The sequence below is a fragment of the Trematomus bernacchii genome, unplaced genomic scaffold (genome assembly GCF_902827165.1).
Source record: "Trematomus bernacchii unplaced genomic scaffold, fTreBer1.1, whole genome shotgun sequence".
NCBI classification, from domain to species: domain Eukaryota; kingdom Metazoa; phylum Chordata; class Actinopteri; order Perciformes; family Nototheniidae; genus Trematomus; species Trematomus bernacchii.
Window position 1 is genome coordinate 13,226,062 of NW_022987689.1, and position 19,079 is coordinate 13,245,140.

The window sequence follows — 19,079 nt, forward strand, 5'->3', positions numbered from 1 at the left end:
GATTAGATGTTCCGTTCCACCGAGGTAGTGATGGTTCTTACTGATGTCCAGTGGTCTCCATTCAGTTCAATACATGTAGCTTGTGCTTATTTTTCCGTTTTCTTTGCCTTTTCACTGCCATTTAAGTTTTGCAAAAAAAACACACTAGAATTATGAAATTAAGTTGAGGTGTAACTCTATTCATTTCCGTTAAACATAAGAATAACATAAGAGATCATAACACAACAGTGAAAATAGTGTTTTATGTATAATGTGTTGTCCCTGGAAACACCCTGTCTTATATAATCCACATTATATTTGTACAGCATTATTTATGAAGTTGTATCATAACATTTCCTGCTTGAAAAGGAGTTTAATGCTAATCTCCAAATAAAAAGACAAGTAAATAGTGTTTAGGGCTGTTTACCCTCCACTACATCCCTGGATGCCTTAATCTGCATATGAAAATAATGGAAGGCAGCAGCGTAACAAAATATTTAGTCACAGCTGCTCAACAGCAAGGTTTACTTATCCTCGCAATTTCGGTCGAGTTATCTCCTCTGACAAGGTCAGCACTAATCACTGCTAAAATAACAATTCTGAGTGATTATCCGGGCGCTCCACTTTTTTGATAACGGAATAATAAAATGTCTCTGCCACCTTCGCTGAAACTCTCAAATGCTCAATTGGATAATGTCTAGGTGCTGAGAAGCCTTTGGCTCCTGGCCAGCATCATTGTCATTTCTATTCAGTCCATTGGACTCATGCCTAGTTGATGGGGGCATTATCATTCTGGAAGTGAACGGATCTATCAAGGAGGAAAGCTAACATGGCGTGAAGGTGATCATGCAGAGTGGCTTTTGGTTAAGTTTGGAATGATGTCCTCTAAGTGACAAGGGCATAAACCGAGCCAAGAAATGCATTCAAACTTTATAGCTTTAAGTTTGTTAAGAGTGGTGCAGGAATAAGTCTGAAAACCCAGAAATTAGTTAGCATTTTAGCACTTCAGGTTCCCTCGTCTCAAAGTCTAAGGTCTTGTGTTAGTGTTTGTAATTAGATGTTTGAAACAAGATCCACAATTGCTAAATAGCAGTTGCTAACACGTGACTAAATGAGACCACTAAACGTCTACACAGCAGATATTATCCACCTTTAGCTTAGCGGTGGTGACGTGAAGTCATGTGACTGTGATGTAGTTTATAGCCTTACTCTAGTATATGACCTCTGGCGATTGCATTTACTAATCAAAAATCACAAACTGGCATTAACATGTAGAGATTATCACGCTGAACAAACCACCTCAGTATCATAATAACCGTTAGTTCTTTTAGGCACATTTCTGCCCTCGCTGAAACATCCACCCATCCATCTATGCATTTACCCATCCATCCTTCCATCTGATCCAATCCATCCAAAATCATCCACCCAACCATCCATCCATCTTTTTATGCATCCGTCCATCCATCCATCCATCCATCCATCCATCCATTTTATGTTTACTTATGCAATATTCCAAAATCCAATGGAAACATCTCATTGCTTTTTGTTAAGGGAAGCCTTGCGATGCTAACTTTCGGGTCAGCCTACAAACATACGTCTTCACTGCCCTACTCTATAAATCTTTAGTTTTGTGCCAGGATATTTGAGTTTGTCTTGTCTACAAGAGGTTCAGGCTAATCCCATAATAGTATATCTGGGCCCTGCACCAAATGCCAAATGTTCTGACAGAAGAAGAGAAACAGCTCCATCAGGGTCCCATCTGTTTATTAGCATGGGGCTTGGCATAAATAAAGTGAATATCAAGCCACTCTCCATGGCTCCTGTGAGAAGAGAAATAAATGTTAGTCACGGCATGAAGGTGATCCCTCAAATTGTTATGAAGGATTAGAGATTTCCCACTCCTTCCAAGAATCATTAGATCAGTTTTATGGAAATCAAATAAAGCAAACTCCAGCGATATTAAGGCTGTTCTATTCTTACAGCAGCACCGTTACAACCTGCGGTACATCCATTAAAATAGAGGTCTTTTCAAACTGGGAACAGTGACATTGTTCAACCCTGTAACCGTGACCAGACACAGTCAAAGCTTTTATGTGGAATTAAAGACCCATTGATAAAGAATGACTGCTAATTCTGTATTTTTGGGGTGTAATGAGACTAAGGGAACATAAATTATTCCTGGATCATTTTTGGATATGTCCTTAGGGTTCCTTTTTGATCACAAGGTAAAAGTATAATATTTCCCGAAACAAGGACTTATTAAGGTTAACAAAATACTTGTCAAATAGTGCATGACTTTAGCAGAACAAATCCATATTTCTAGGTGGATTTTTATCACAGGTTCTAGGACGACTGTCAAAGAGGTTTGGTTCTTTGCCCACAGCTGTGGGTCGAATGTGGCTCTCTGCTCTGGGAATATGTAATAAGGTTTCATGGGAGAATAAAGCGTCCATTTGCCTGACTGGAGCTCAAAGTCAATTACACAGCTGAGGCATGCGGTGCTGCTGATATGGTTTACCAGCACTCTAACCCAAGGCCTCTTCTGTGTTTGTTTTGTCTGCCTCTTTGTCTGCCTGCATATTTCTCCCTCCCTCCTGTGCATCCTTCCCTTTATTTCCCCTGTGACTTCTGTCCCCTCCCACCTTGTTAATCATTCTCTTTCCAATTTCTCTCCCATGCCTCAATATCCTCTATTCCCCCCGCCGCCCCTCTGCAGCGGTGAGTGGCCTGTCGCTGTCTCTGCGCCGGCAGAAACGTGACTCCCTGTCGCCGCTGGAGGAGGACGACGTACGTGAGAACATCATCACGTATGACGACGAGGGCGGGGGCGAGGCCGACACGGCCGCTTTCGACATCGCCGCACTTCAGAGCGCCCCGCATAGCTCGCGCTCTCGTGGCTATCGCACACTGGACAGCAGGAATGTGTAAGTAGGCATAACAGAGTGTTAAAGGTGTCCTATCATGCAAAATGCACTTTTTGATGTCTTTTATACATAAATATTAGGGCTGTCAGTCGATTAAAATATTTAATCGCGATTAATCGCATGATTGTCCATAGTTAATCGCGATTAATCGCAAATTAATCGCACATTTTTTATCTGTTCTAAATGTACCTTAGAGGGATATTTTTCAAGTTTGTAATACTCTTATCAACATATGAGTGGACAAATATGCTTTATATGTTTGTTTATTATCATTTGAACAATGACAAATATTCTCATGAATATTAAACACAACAACCTCTGAACATTACAAATATTCGCTTCAATTCAACCTGGAGCCTCTCTCATACAATAATACAATACAAAGTGTGTGTGTGTGTGTGTGTGTGTGTGTGTGTGTGTGTGTGTGTGTGTGTGTGTGTGTGTGTGTGTGTGTGTGTGTGTGTGTGTGTGTGTGTGTGTGTGGACACTGTGATGGGTCGTTGGAGCTATGTGCAGCTCAAGGCATATATGCTCGAACGGGAGCTGCCTGGACGCTGCAATCATGTTGCGCGCACTATCCGTGCTGAGTGTGCTGACTTTTCGTACAATGTCCCACTGTCTGGCTACCTGCATAAAGTCAAGTGCTCGGCGCAGTTGTCGGCGAAATGTCGCTCCTCTGTTTTCATTGAAACAGCTCCTTATATCCGTTAGCGCAGCTAGCTAGCACCAGATGCTAACAACAACAACACGTAAGGTGTGCCACACATACACACACCCTCCCGGTCCTCCCGATGGCCAGTCCGGGCCTGCCGGTGAGCGTGGAAGTGTGGTCTGCCACAAGCGGGCGGCAGGAGCGGGGCTGTCAGCATCAGCTTGTAGATGGTATTTTAAACTCGATGCGCTCTGAAACTACGGGGCGGCCGAGGACAAAAAATACACATGCGTTAATCGCGTTAAAATAATTTGTGGCGTTAATTCTTTTTTGCGTTAACGCGTTATTAACGCGTTAACTTGACAGCCCTAATAAATATGTGTCCCCGGTGTGCCAGGGAACTCACAAAGTGTCAGAAAATAAAACCCTCTCTTTTTTCCTCCGTACCCACATCTCTAAAAACGGAGGTACAACGGAGCTGATCCAGATTTGCGTCCGATATGACGTAATATCGGAAATGTGGGCTGGCTTTACACCCACGGCCCTATTAGAAACGTCGCTATCAGAAACAATGCGCAACGTTTTGGAAGTAATATGGTCTTTGTTTACATTAGCAAGCATCGCTAACACTCACGGCCCCTACACACGGCGGCGTGCGTTGACGCTTCAACGCTTCTGCCCATTCACTTTGAATGGGGTGACGTCACGATTCGCCGAACTGCATTCTGGGAGCAAAGCGTAGCTTTTCTCGTGGTGCTCGCTGCAAAAGTAGAGCAATGTTCTACTTTTGAAGCAGAGGCGGAGGCGTCAGCCAATCAAATCCCGCGTATGCAAATCTGCCAGTACAAGCGCTAGCCAATCAAACCGCGTGTATGCTGGGAGAGCCAGACCGCAGTTCATTTCCTCATATGCCAAAAAATTGAGGAGAAAATAATCGGAGCGGTAGGGAATCACCCGGTGCTTTCAGTCCCTGTTCACCTACCGGGATACAAACCGGAGGAGCCAGGCATGGAGGGAGGTGGTAGAGACAGTGGGTGAAACTGGTAGGTTTTCGCCTGTTTGGGGAGTTTATATCCAGTGTACTTCGTTTGAATGGACAGCAGGCATAGACAGTATATTTAGCCACCATGCAATGTTGCATAAAATAGCACCATAGACATGAATAAAAAATCGCTTTTTAGACATTAATGTCTATGGTGAGATTCATACACGGGAGCCTTTTTAAAGCCTTTTTACCCCGCTGCAAACAGAACCCCCCCCCCCCCTTCCCATCACAAACTTTACACAGATCCCCCCTTCCAATTATCAACTCATGTCTTGTTTCCGCAAACTCTTGTGTCCTGCAGCAGCTAAACGTTTTGCAAGCCCCCGTTCGTTTAGTACCTAAAATAATAGACATCGCTTTTTCCAGCTGACAAACCCGACTTTCTGGTCACTTCTTCAATTTTCCAGCCCTTGGGGAGAGACACGGGAGATTCATGTGATTGGTTGTTGGTCGCGTTGCTCGCGTAAACTCCCCAAGCTCAAGACACGCCCACCGCCAAGCGGCAACGCACGCCGCCGTGTGTAGGCTGCGTCAGAGCTAAACTGTACAGGAGAGAGTATGTATAAAAAAGCAGGAAATAAAAAAAGGAACTCAGCTTGTGGTAAACCCGCAAGAGAAAAAGCATTTGAGCTCCATACTGTTTCAGAAATAATCCTTGATGTGGTTTGGAACATGATGGCGTTTCATCATCCCAGCATTTAGACCCCATTTACACGGGAGCGCAAATTGACCGAATTCGTTATCAAAAAAGTCTTCCGTTCACACGCATTCGGCTCATTTAACGTGTCCGTTCACTCGAGACCACTGGAAACGCTGTAGTACATATGCCGAGCCTGTAAGTGGCGCTGTACTTCCGCACGAGACCGCTCGTAAGCGCTGGAGACGCTCTAGTACATATGCCGTAAGTGGCGCTGTACTTCTGCAACAAAATACACCAAAAGCCGCGAAGAAGACCCCCAAGCATGGTTGCCATGGTTGCCCTTCTGTTTATGCCCCGCGGTAGATTTAGCAACATGTAGTTCATGCAATTCTCCATGTCCACTTGTTGCTGATGGTTGTGGTAGAGGAGCTGTAGATTTTGCACTAACATCTGTAGCATGGTCAGTAGTAGTAGCACTAGTGACAGTAGCTACAGCAGTGAGCAGCAGAGGTGGGGAGAGGCGGGGCTATGGCTTCATCGTTATCAGGAAATGATCGTATAGGGCGTACACACTGAGCCGTTTGGCCCCCCCAGAGCGTTCCGTTTGCAGATCTATCCACCTTGGGACCCGTTATCGTTTGCGGGGTCCGTTTCCGCGGTTCCGTTACGGCCTCGTGTGAACGAACGGGCTATACGCGATAGAAAAGTAGCAGATACAACCCGTTTCGTTCTCGTGTAAACACCGCCTTAGCTGAGAATCTCTCTTTTTTAATTTTATTTTTAAAGCTAAGGAACCAAAATCAGCGTTTCTCTAACAGGGCTGAAATAGAGGGGTATGAGGCATGGCTAGAATGCATGATCTGTTTGGTATTTTGAGCAAAACCCATCATAGACATGTTTTTATTTTTTTATATATCTGAGACCCATAATATATGCCTACAAATAGCATGATAGGAAACCTTTAATGTGTGTGTATGGGAGGGTTTGTTTACACATGCACATATATATATATAACTCTTGTTGTTTAATTGCCTCAAACACACATGGCTGGCCTCGTGTTATCTGCTAAAAGGAAGTGGAGGGAGGAAACCAATTTAGCCCTTCAGAGTAAAAGCTTTCATCTCGGTCCAACACTTAATTGAACCTCTTAAGTAACTGATCAAGTCTTTATTCCCTGATCATAATCAGTCACCGATCAAACTGCTGAGACAGAAGGCTATCAAGCTCTTCAGTCCCTGGAGACCACTTTGTTGTGCTCATTTGTTAAAGCCCGTTTATGGTCTCCTACATCAGAGAGTTGTTTGCACCCACTTTGATGTTTCAGTGAAACATTGTTATTGCCTTTGGACTAATAATTAGCTCAGATGAATTCATGCAAGCCATGTATAGAGAGGCCATAAACAAGTACAAAGGCTGCATTTAGTTGATCGAAAATTGCTTCTCGCAATTTATGGAGGTGGACAAAACAACATGAAAAACCCTTTGCATCTATTTGCAATCCAATGCAATATCCATGCAATAAACAATACCTTTGTGAAGTTTTTAATGTATCTATTTTTTACTGTGTGTCGCAGAGCAGAGGTTAGTTAAACTTTATGGGAACTATGAACCTGTACTTTATGGTTCTGTTGCATTGCCTCTGTAAGATACAGAGACTCTTCAACACATTTCCACATACATTTCTATTCCAGTTGTCATGGCTGTAGCAGCGGCTCCATATTGTCTTCTGTGGCTCTGAGACAAGCTCTTGTTAAGTGTGAGAAAGTAACTCTGATCACTTGGATTTGGCTTCGTGACTACAATTCACCAGAACTGCAATACAACAGTTTGTTTTTCAGTTTTTAAAAGTCAAGTTATCTTGGCCTTTGTTGCACAACTTTTGTCTTTTTCTTTGTTGATATTTCTATCTACAGAAGTTGCCCAGATGTATGCTAAACTAAATCTCTGCAAAACCCCTTTAATTATATTTGTCACACCTGAAAATGTTTCCTAATCTGGACACAGGTCAACAGAAATACCCTGTGGATATAATGCAATTTGGTACAACACCACAAACCACACTCGCAAAAACAGGGCCGGTTCTGACCAAGTTGCTGCCCTAGGCGAGATTTTAGCTGGTTTTTATTTATCCTATTAATTAGAAAGGTGTGCCTTGGAAATATTTGTTTAGATAAATTGTGATCAAAACCGGTGCTCCCCTCCCAGAGCTACCAGCGCAGCGCCCCCCCCAGACCTGGCGCCCTTTGCCAAAAAACGGCCCTGAGCAAAAATACTCTCAAAACGAGCATTAGTGCGTCTTGTTAACTTGAGCTAGCAAGTAAGGACATATACTACTTAGGCGGCCACAATATCAAAGTCTTCTACGCAGCAAATACCTTGATATCCTTTCAATTGATATTGTTCACTGTCAGATAGGAAAAGATCCCACAAAACCTGACTGGATTTACCAAAGTTGAATGAAATATATTTGTCCTTGTGTCTTACAGACGTTATGCCCATCATAACCAAGAAAAAGCTCGCACCTATAGCTGGGCTCAGAATCCGGGCGTTGAACACAACTACTCAGGACCCGGAGGACCTCTCTATGGCCGCCTGTGTTACAGCAGCCACACGTTACCCGTTCTCCGCCGTACACCAGGTGGAACATTTGAACCGGCCCTTGCCGAGCTGGGATACCGCTACCCTGGGGGCCAGCCAGACCACTCTCTGGTCATCCAAAACCAGGGGGCTATGGTGGGGGCCATGGAGTCCGGGGCGGTGTACATCACTCCAACAGAACTCAGCACGGGCAGCCGAACGGGGAGTCGAACGGGCAGCCGTGACGGAACTGGACCCCAAAGCGGGGTTAGCACGTCGGATGGAGGGACGCCGAGGACCAATGACAGTCGCGAGAGAGGTGGAGGGACTGGAACTGCGAGCAACTGCACCGAGGGGAGCAGTGAGGACAAAGTGAACGGCAGTCAAGATGTGGACTGGGTAAGAAACAATCTGACCTATTTCACACCAAATGCACAATATGGGAGCATAATTCAGCCAATCTAATTTGACCCCAAATATGCTATGACAAGCGTACAATGGCCTTCTGGCTTTTACAGCCGAACATATAAAGCAGAAGTAATAATGCCTCACATTTATTTTGTAGAGAAAAGTTAATAGGCGATTGACAGATGGGTTTGGAATGATGGGTGGCTGAATGTATCGGTTTTGATGGATGGATGGATGGATGGACAGATGGATGGATGGATGGATGGATGGATGGAAGGACGGACGGACGGATGGACAGATGGACAGATGCATAAAAGGGTGGTTGGGTGAGTAGAAGGATAGATGAATGGATGGATAGATGGATGGGTTTGGATGGATGAAAGGATGGATGGATGGATGGGTGGATGGACAGATGCATAAAAAGATGGATGGGTGGTTGGGTGGGTAGACGGATAGATGGATGGATGGATGGGTTTGGATGGATGGATGAAAGAATGGATGGATGGGTGGATGGACAGATGCATAAAAAGATGGTTGGGTGGGTAGACGGATAGATGGATGGATGGATGGATGAATGCATAAAAAGATGGATGGATGGTTGGGTGGATGATTTTGGATGGATTGGTTCAGATGGATGGATAGATGAATGGGTAAATGCCTAGATGGATGGATGGATGTTTCAGCGAGGGCAAAAATGTGATAGACGTTGCGCCTAAAATGAATTAAAATGAATTAAAATGAATGATTGACTTTATTAATGATAGATTGCTGCATGGGAAAAAGGCATTAAAGATGAATGAATGGCTCAATTATTAAATGGGTGAGTTTGAAAGTAATTAAGCAAGTGTAAAATAATAATTACGTTTGCGACCATACTGATATGTTTTATTATTAAAGTGATTGCAACGCTATCATACTTTTCATCACTACGCCACAGTCCTTGGTGGCAGAATGTCTAATGCTGTATAATGCTGGAGGATGATAATGATTCAAACATGTCAGCACATTTATATCCTGCTGTTCATTATCTTTTTCTTGGTTTTGTTTTATTTATTAGGCCATATAAAGTCTGTCTGGCCCTTCCTTTTTTTAATTTCTCCAATATTTTATCTCTCGATCACTTCCCTCTCCATCTCCCCTTCACAGTGCAGTGTTAGCTCATTCTAGTGTTCAATTAATATCTATGGCTTCTTCCAACTCTGCCTTTCTTCCACTCTCTTCTTCTGTCTCCCATTCATGTTTTGTTGTCATCATGTGTCTCCCCTGCTTCCCTTATGTTTGTCCCCCGTCTTTTCATGAATTTATCCCAAATTCATCCCATTTTATCTCAACCAAACCTAACAGTACCACACTCTACCCCAACCCCGAACTGAAACCACTCGTGCTCGCCTACGTTCCCTCCAGGTGCAGTCGGAGACATTACCCAGGGAGCATCACCTCGTCATGACCAGATCTGGCTCCATGGTGGGCCAGGGTCACGCCGCAGGAGGCTGGGTCTGCGACTCGTCTACCCTCCCCCACTCGGGACGCAGGGCCTCCCGAGGGGGCTTGTCCCCGAAACGCATGGGTTCCGGTCATGCTGAATACGACTCCAGCGGAGGAGGGGGAAATGGAAATGGAAGTGGGCGAACAAACCCAGATGGACAGCATCCTGCGAGTGCGCGGAACTACGCCACTGTCCTCCAGGGGGAGGTGAACGGACACAGGGACTATCCCGGCAGCTTGGGGAGAGGAGGACTAGAAATGGGGAGCAACTTTGTGGTGGCGAGGCAGGACAGGGATGGCGGAGGGATATCATCCGTTTACCCAGAAGCTGCTGGGATGATCGGGGACTGGCGTGATCGGATGGGTTTAGGGGGGTATGTTTTAGGAAGAAGGGATATAACCCCCCAGATTTTCCCCTTCCATGGGCAGCCTCGGGGAGCATACGGAGGGGTGATGGGCTTCGGGTCCAGCTGGGTTCCGGGAATGGATGCTCCCCGAGGAGCTCCGGGGCCGGGGGGTCCCTCCCTAGCACTGAGGGTGGGCGAGTTCCTACGCCTGCGTCTCGCCCAGGTCACTTTTGACCCGTCACAGCCGCCGTACGACTCTGTGCAGGTGTACGGCCTGGAGGGCACAGGGTCCCGGGCCGGGTCCCTCAGCTCCCTGGAGAGCGAAGGAGAGAAGGATGCGGAGAAGGAAGAGTGGGGGGCCGGGCTGGAGGAGTGGGGACCCCAGTTCCATAAATTGGCTCAACTCTTTACAGACAGGGAGAAAGAGAAAGAGGAAACAGATGAAGTCGGTGCCAAAACGGAGAAGGGAAAGAGAGATGAGCCGGAGAAGAAAGAGGAAGGAGAGCAGGCTGGAGAAAAGGGAAAAGAATGAGGAAGCGATAGAAACAAATAAGGGGCAAAGGGGGTAAGAGGGAGGGGATGGGGGGATGATGAAAAGGCAACCAGAGCTAGAATAATGTGAAGAGAAGTTAAAGGAGAGAAAGATGAAGAGGCAAAGTAATCAAAAGAGACAGAGAAAAATGAGCCTAGGAAGGGAGGAGAGTGCGAGGGCAGGGGAGGGAGTGATTGATGTCATTTAAAGCAATAAGTGTTGGAACGCTGATATGGTTGAGCACAGATACCGAGACAATGCAGAGACTGCTTCGGCTCGGGGCAGCAACAATTTGTTAAGCGCTTTGGACAAAGAAAAACAACCCAAACAGCCAAGACTCGATTGAATTCAACTCTCACGTATACGGAATGACCAAACAGCAGGAAGCAAGAAGTGTTGTTGCCGTGCGGGTCCGTGCTCTTTGTGTGTTTGTGTGTGTGGAGAAGTCTGTGAGAGGATATGGGTGTGTTTGCAAATTGTGCAAAATCGCACTTCTATGGGTGCATATTTAACAAAGAAGGAGGAATCACGATAGGGACGATTTCAAGATGGGACGGATGACTGATGATACGCTAGCTGCAACATTAGTTTTCGGGACAATGTGCAAGAGTGAACAAATCCAAAGCGAGTTGATAAACTGGGATAACACACCGAATGAAATATGTATTTGAATATAAAGTCTACGGATGTGTTGAGAGAGAAAGTGAGAAGATTGTACAGAAACTGTTACTTTATATTTCCATCTGCAGAAAAGTGAATTATTCAGCTCAATACTTCATTCCAAATGAAAATGATGAATCATTTAAATCCTGCAAAAGATTCCCCCTCCTCTCAGCCCACAAGGAAGAACAGACATTGTGGAAGACTTAAATCCCCACAACCCCTACCCCTGTCATCCCTGCAGCTTTTTGTAGTCGAGTGTTGGTATGTTTACAAAGATGCACACACAAACACACAAGACACACAATAAATGATGATAAGGCTTTGATTGTACTACAGTAAATTATAAAAGAAAAAAAAACACATCCACTAGAATTCCATCTACTTTACAAAGTAATGAACACCCTATTATTCATCTCTTAAATGTTTTTATGGAAGAAAGTCTCCTATTTGTTATCCCCCACTCTAGTCTCACTCTACACGTCTTTAGGACAGTATGCATGACAACCTAAAGAGGCAATCAAATCCATTCTGAACACTTCCCAAATGAAAAATATTCATATTATAACACTGCAGAGACTCTCGTGAGAATAGGCTTTTTGTTCTTGTTTAAAGGTCAGGATGCAAATGAGCTGGAGTTTTCAGCTGGAATGCACTTTTATACCATGTGATGTTTAATAATAGATTAATCATGTCAAAGATTACATTTGTTTTATAAGATGTCAATTAAACAAAAAAAAGAACTGTATGTAAAAACATGTCAAATGTAAATACCACTGAATATTATTCCTAAAAGAGAGTATATCAAATAAGTGAAAATATCCAAATGGAGTACTGTTGGGACTATCTGTATGTACTGTAGATTAGAATGGATTTACTCAAATGGATTTAACAGCCTCCTGGACTGAAAACAACACCATGTATTCTCCACCTGTGTAATAAGTGAGCAGGGTTGTTTTGTGGTAGCGCTCATCTGAGATGGACAAGCCAGGCATTCAATAATACATGTGGCCTCCGGCAGAGATATTGGTAACAGGAAGCTTCTGCTATCGAGGATCCCAGTGGGAGGAAACACGTCATGTGGTGAGGAGAAATACCCCTAATGGGCATACGACACAAATTCAGTATTTTCCCCAAAATCTGAATTATTATTCAGCCAAAGCGATACAATAAAATTGAATTTCTAATAAGCTCCGTCAGTGTTGCACTGCCTGAGAGACACAGATTTAAAGATTTAAAGATGGTTACTTATCTCATTAAATATAATAAACTGTACCTTTGAGAGTATGATTTTTAATAATGTCTATCAAATGTAATCTTTCCTGCATTTCAGGCAATGCAACTCAAGAACCAGCGTTCTGCTTTGATCAAGTCAAGTCTAATTTTGTAAAATAATGACCTTAGACTCAGATTTGTTTAATTTGTAGGAGTCCTAGGGAATTTCGTCCTCACACCCTAACCAGAATGTGGAAGCTTTTGGTGTGCCATTACCGAAATGTTACCATTTGGTTCACTGTAAAGCCACCCACATGCCACCAGTTTGGTCTGCCCATAATCTTGTCGTCTTCTGTCAACATTTAGTTAATCAATCAGGAAGTCAGGCTTTACTTGGGCTTAATCAAAACCCAAACACAACTCTATACCCTTTAGCTGAGCCACAGACTTGTCCATACAGTGCCACGGTTGCAAATGGAGGTAACCAGCACCATTGTAAAAAATAACGCACAATGACCGTAGAAGAGTGGGGGGTGCAGAACCTTGGGGTGTGCTTGGTTATTAAGTAATAGAGCTTAACTAGATACCTGAAAGCTACCATTACGTTTCATCAGCTTTGTAACAACAATCCAAATGGAAATTCACTTACATCAGTATACTCAGTGCCAACATTAAAGGAAAATTCCGGTTTATTACAACTTGGGTCTTATTTTCATATATTTTTCCAATATTTAGAGCTTAGCAATGGAATCTCAGGCCAGTCAAAGGTATTCTGAAGATAACATGGAGCGATCAAGTTATTACAAAAAATGTCTGTTAACAAAAGATATCAACGTTTCCTGACCTATGTCCGGGTTTAAATCTGATCCACTGAACTTGCCTTAGTTCTGCCTGCACACGGCGTTCCTAGAATAAGATAAGAGATAAGAACCATTGGGACCATTTTTTCCTAGACATTTGAGAGAAATTATAACAATCATTTTGACCCCATTTACACCAGGTCATTTCATGTGTCTTGCTCAAAGACCTGTATATCTGGATTCTAAAATACTGACTTGTCAAGTTGTAATACACCAGAATTATGATGTAACCATTATTTTATTGGGGAGAACTGTCAAAGGATATCATTGATGTCTCTTATGATGATTTCACTTGTACACCTAAAATGACTGCCAAAGAACTTGGGAACAATTTGTTATGAGAATGAGTATAGTTGGTAAGCCCACTAATGTGTTGCTTTGTAGATGCATCATTTTGACAATGTTTCCCTTGCTTTTATGTGGAATGTGCCAACTTTCTGAGTAGCTGTCTCTCACGACACAATTAAGCTATCCTAAGTTTTACAAACGTTTTTGCCAATTCACGGGCCGCCAATAGCAAAATAAATTAGCATTGTTTATCATAACTGGACTTTCTGGTCCTTCCAATCATATGGTGTATTCCAGAGTCTTTGATTTGTTCCAGGTGTTTCATCTCTGGTGATTGGTCTAATTCAAAGCTCTACTCTGGCTGATTGGTCAAAATCAAAGTGATGATTCTCCTGATTTGGCTTATTTCTGAGTTCTGAAGTGCTGCGCTGACTAAACCACTTGACGCAGCTGATTATACCACCTTGTGAGCCCAGCAAATTGGTTCAATCAAAAGCTTGATTAGTTGAATCAGTTGTTTTAAACACAAAAAAAGTCTTTGCAGCACTCCAAAACTATTTTTTTACTCTTTCAACTAGCCTCAACCCACACTGGCTGACGAAATTGGTCTTGTCAGGCCATTTGTCAAGCACAAAAAACCTTCTTGATACTGAGAATACTGATGTCACTAGCAGAAAAGAAAGATGCGAGTAGATATCTTAGCTTTCAGAAGTTGAAATATAGCTTAAGGGTGCAGGTTAAGGACTCCAATAATGATATTAACCCCAAACAAGTAGACCCTATTGGTTCTGTGCCCCCTGGGTGACTTCATTGCTCCTGCACGAGGTTGATACAATTCCACAATTGCGTGCTGAACAAAGTGTATTTATTTCTGTTGTACTTTTTCTTTTTGTAAATTTGAATAAAAAAGGAACTATTTCAAAGAGATGAGTCAGACCCCTTCTGTGCTTTCTCCTGCAGTCTTCTGAGTTTCTAAGTAATCAGACTTCTGCTGCAAGTGTGTGTGTGTGTGTGTGTGTGTGTGTGTGTGTGTGTGTGTGTGTGTGTGTGTGTGTGTGTGTGTGTGTGTGTGTGTGTGTGTGACCCACACTTCTTCAAAGGCCAGTTTGAGGGTTAAGACTTCACGTTAAGGCAAGGCAAGGCAAGGCAAGGCAAGGCAAGGCAAGGCAAGTTTATTTACATAGCACTTTTCTGTACGCGACAATTCAAAGTGCTTTACAAAACAAATTAAAATACTTTTTATGAATAAATACAGTAAAAACACATTATATAATGGCATTTTACAACAGGCATTACAAAGCAAAGATAATAAAATAATAAAAATAAACACCACAGGTATACAATACATGTTTAAAAGGCATACTGTAGTTCGAATATGAGCAGCTCAATTAAAAGCAGCGGCAAAGAGATATGTTTTTAGTCTCGATTTAAAAATGGTAAGCGTTTCTGCGGACATGCATGATTTGGGTAGTTTGTTCCAGAGTGTCGGGGCATAATAGCTAAATGCTGCCTCTCCATGTTTTGTTGTTACTCTCGGAACCGATAGCAGACCCGTCCCAGAAGACCTGAGGCACCTTGATGGCTCGTAATTGTGTAGGAGTTCAACAATATACTTTGGTCCTAAACCATGTAATGATTTAAAAACTAGCAATAGTACTTTCAAATCAATTCTTTGGCCGACTGGAAGCCAATGTAAAGATTTCAGAACCGGACTGATGTGATCCACTCTTTTAGTGTTAGTGAGGACATGTGCAGCAGCGTTCTGAATCAGCTGCAGCTTTCTGATGGATTTTTTTTGTCAGCCCTGTGAATACACTATTGCAGTAGTCGAGTCTACTGAAAATAAAAGCATGGACAAGCTTTTCTAAGTCCTGTTGTGACATTAGTTTTTTAATCCTCGATATATTCTTCAGGTGATAGTATGCAGACCTAAGGCCAGAATAAGGTTTAGGTGAGGGTAAGCTTTCGGGTTGGGGTGAGGGTTAATATTATTATTAGAAGTACAATGTAGTGTGTTTGTGTGTATTCTCGTATTTGTCACACAATGAGGACCAATACAAGTTTTTAACCAATGGAGTGAGGACATTTTTGGAATGTGAGGAGTGTCTTCACTTCTTAAAAGGCCGGTTTGAAGGTCAAGACTTAATGTTAAAGTGTAGGCTAGTATTACGTTTAGGTAAGAGTAATAGCTGGGTTGGGGTTAGACCTTTAGGTGTGATGTTTAATGTGAGGATAAGGGTTTAGGGAATACATTATGTCAAAGAGGGTCCTCATAAAGATACAAGTACAGAGTGTGTGTGTTTGCAAGAGAAAGAGACAGAGAGCGATGGACGGATGTTCTGTGCAATGCATACAAATGTGTGCACAACTTGTGAGCATATCTTGTTGTGGGTAGGTGGGTGAGCCTCCTCAAATTGGCCCCTTGAAATTTCCGAGCCACTCAGAGTGTCTGTATGTGTGTGTCTGATTGCAGAAAGAAAGAACACCTTGTCTGGTCTGATCCAACCTGTCGGGGGGGATGTGAGGTCAGTAATAGAAGGACAGACTGTGAGTTCAGCAGAGCAATCAGGCTTTCAGATGGACGAGGGGAGTATTCTGTTTATTCACCGCCAACAAAAAAGGGAAAAAAGGGCATTTTGAACTCTAGAGCACCCGTGAATAGAGTAGACCTGACAGCTGTGACCAAATAACACAAGGCCACTTTACCAACCTTTGCAGCTCTCCTTTTATTCTGCAGCCTTAGTCCTGGCTGAATGATGGATCGGGGACATGTGGGCCATTGCTGTGTGACTGAATAGCTGGTTAAAAAGATTTATTACAATAATCAAATATGAAGGAGGGGATTATTTCTACATGATGGTTTAGAGAATGATCGTGTTAGCTGGGTCTCCGCTTGATTACAATGATAATACCCGCCTCAAGTCAGGAGAGGGAGAGAAACAGAGGGAGAGGGAAGGGATAGAGGGAACCATATTAGCAGTTAATATGCAAGTCTGTTTCATTACATAAAACCCTATTTGTGATTGGGTTAGAGCTGATTCTGCTGAGCGCCAAGGAAACACGCCTTGCCATCTCTTGTGTGTCTGTGCTTTCCCATAATGATGAGATTCATGAAGCTGGCTTGCCCCCCTACGGAAGCAGCATGCATCTAAAGAGGATATGTAGTCAGTTGGAGGCAAAACAGAGCTTGAGCTGGCCTTAACCCCCCGCCATGAAACTGATACAACATTCTTATCGATTTACGACTCCAATATGTATGTTTATCCCTCTGCCTTAAGCATCAACACTGCATTGCAGCACCCTACAGAGGTGAGTTGCTGCTGTCATGGCATTGTCAATAATTACAGCATGCATAATTGATCATATTATAATGGCGGGGCTGGAGATAAAAATGAACTGTGTTAAGACCATAGACCAGGGAATGACACTGTACTGGAGAGCTATACTCACACTCGATATGCTGCAGGATTGCATCACAGGACATAAGAGTTGGTGTATGTGTGTGTGTGTGTGTGTGAATTCAAGAAGATGGAGATTCCTCATTCTGTTTGAACCTTACTGACACAGAATCCCTCTGGCTATTCACTGCACAGTGTGAGTGCTTGTGTGTGTCTGCGCCTGGGCCTGTGCATCTTTGCATTTTAAGTACATATAAGCTTTAAAAGCAGCTTGAAAACCCCAGAAAGGTGAATTTCCACAGTGATTCAACTTGGTGGATGTTACAACTTCCCGCCCCGAAGTTACAGTTCACTTTTATCACCACCTGTCCGAGTGTATTTAATTTTTTAACTGGCTCCATTGCTATTTTCCGTCTGCTCTTTCTCCCTCCTCTTCTCTGGCGCTTCCCCGGCTCGTGCTTTCCGCTCGGGACGCTCTCAGAGTTCACTGGCTCATTTCAAGTGGAAAATTAAATCTTCATTAACAATCTTAATTAGAGTTCGATCTCCCCATAGAAAGCAGACAGAGAATCCATAGTGTAACAGGGGGAGACCTGCAGCGGGAGTTGGTTTCAGCAAGTTGGGGGTGGTGGGTGGGGGGGGGGGAGGATTAGTAGGGGTAATTAGTAAATGGGATCTTCAGGGTAAATTACACAAGAGGTATTTACACTTCACAGGCAGGGAGGGAATGGATGGCAGAGACGGATAATTAAAGCGGCCTGCTGGTTGATGACGGACACTGCAATGAAAGTGGGACATGTTTGAGCTGCCTCTTGGTGACCCTTCAGTTCTTGTTTCTGCATTGTTGGCAAACTAGAGCTCAGTGCGAGGGAGGGAGGGAGCGGAGGGGAGGAGAGCGGGGTTAAACGGGCCATTATTAGTCAGAAAATCTTCTTTGCAATCGCTTCTTGTCTTGCTTTTTGGTGACATGGTGTTACTTGGGGTGACATAATCCCTTATCATGCTCCCATAAGCATGGAGCATTTGCCTAATACCAGACAGTAATCATTCAAGGGCACTACTAAGCATGCAGCCCAATGGTCCCTCTCCTATTCACATTTACATACTACTATAATGGCCTGCAGGTACTTGGCAACAAATAAATAAAACAGTTATGTTCCAGCACATTTAAAATATACGCACTGCTTGTTAAAAATGAACGCCAGAAACTCACTGCTGTTCAAGGAGTTTAGCACACAATGTTTCAGATGGACAATACATTTATATTGGGGTGGTTTACCATAAGGAAATCTTTCCTCTGATGACGAATATGTATTGCTGCTAGCAGGAAAACCATTACTAGAAAATGGTTAAAGATTCACATTATTTATGATATTTCCACGATGGAAAGGATTACCTTTGCTGTAAGAATGTAACAAGCAAGGAATATTTTCTTTGAGTTGGATAAATGGACTCTAAATAACCCCAATGAACAATCACAATCCACCACACCTTGAACTTTATGTATATATGTCATGATGTATGTCTTTGTCCTGTGCTGTGTGTTGTACTTTTTATTGTCTGTTTATTGTATGTTGAATTGTATGGAACAAGCTGTAATAATCTGCACTGAACACAAATTCCACCAGCCTGGCTGTGTGGTCATTAAAGATTCTAATCTAATCTAATAATGTAGGACCGGGTGGAGGGATTATATCTCCACGCTGGCCTGGGAGCGCCTTGGAATCCCCCAGTCAGAGCTGGTTGATGTGGCCTGGGAAAGGGAAGTTTAAGGCCCTCTGCTGGAAGTGCTTCCTCCGCGACCACACTCAGGATAAGCGGTCGACAATGGATGGATTGATGGACGGATATTACACCAATCTGACCATCATCTGTATTAAGGGGATTGTTGTGGTGTTTCCTTTTTTCTTTACCCTCTTTAGAGAGTGATTTGACCATCGTTAATGTTCACCTCAACAACCTTGTTCTGTCATATTTAGTCCTTGTTCCTAATTTATTTTTGCATGATGTTTTAAAGGCCAGTAATCCTTACACGCCTCTGAAATATCCACACAATCTGTGCTGCATTG

At 43.3% G+C, this 19,079-nt stretch overlaps 1 protein-coding gene across 1 annotated transcript in view; it reads left to right on the forward strand.

The window, feature by feature from the left end:
• Positions 1 to 14,535, forward strand: part of LOC117489004 — a 158,690-nt gene extending 144,155 nt beyond the window's left edge. The window contains exons 12-14 of the mRNA XM_034138220.1: positions 2,696 to 2,903; positions 7,727 to 8,216; positions 9,630 to 14,535. Of these exons, the coding sequence (XP_033994111.1) occupies positions 2,696 to 2,903; positions 7,727 to 8,216; positions 9,630 to 10,589 (1,658 nt within the window). The 3' untranslated portion in view covers positions 10,590 to 14,535. The remainder of the gene's footprint in view (positions 1 to 2,695; positions 2,904 to 7,726; positions 8,217 to 9,629) is intronic.
• Positions 14,536 to 19,079: the final 4,544 nt, after the last annotated feature.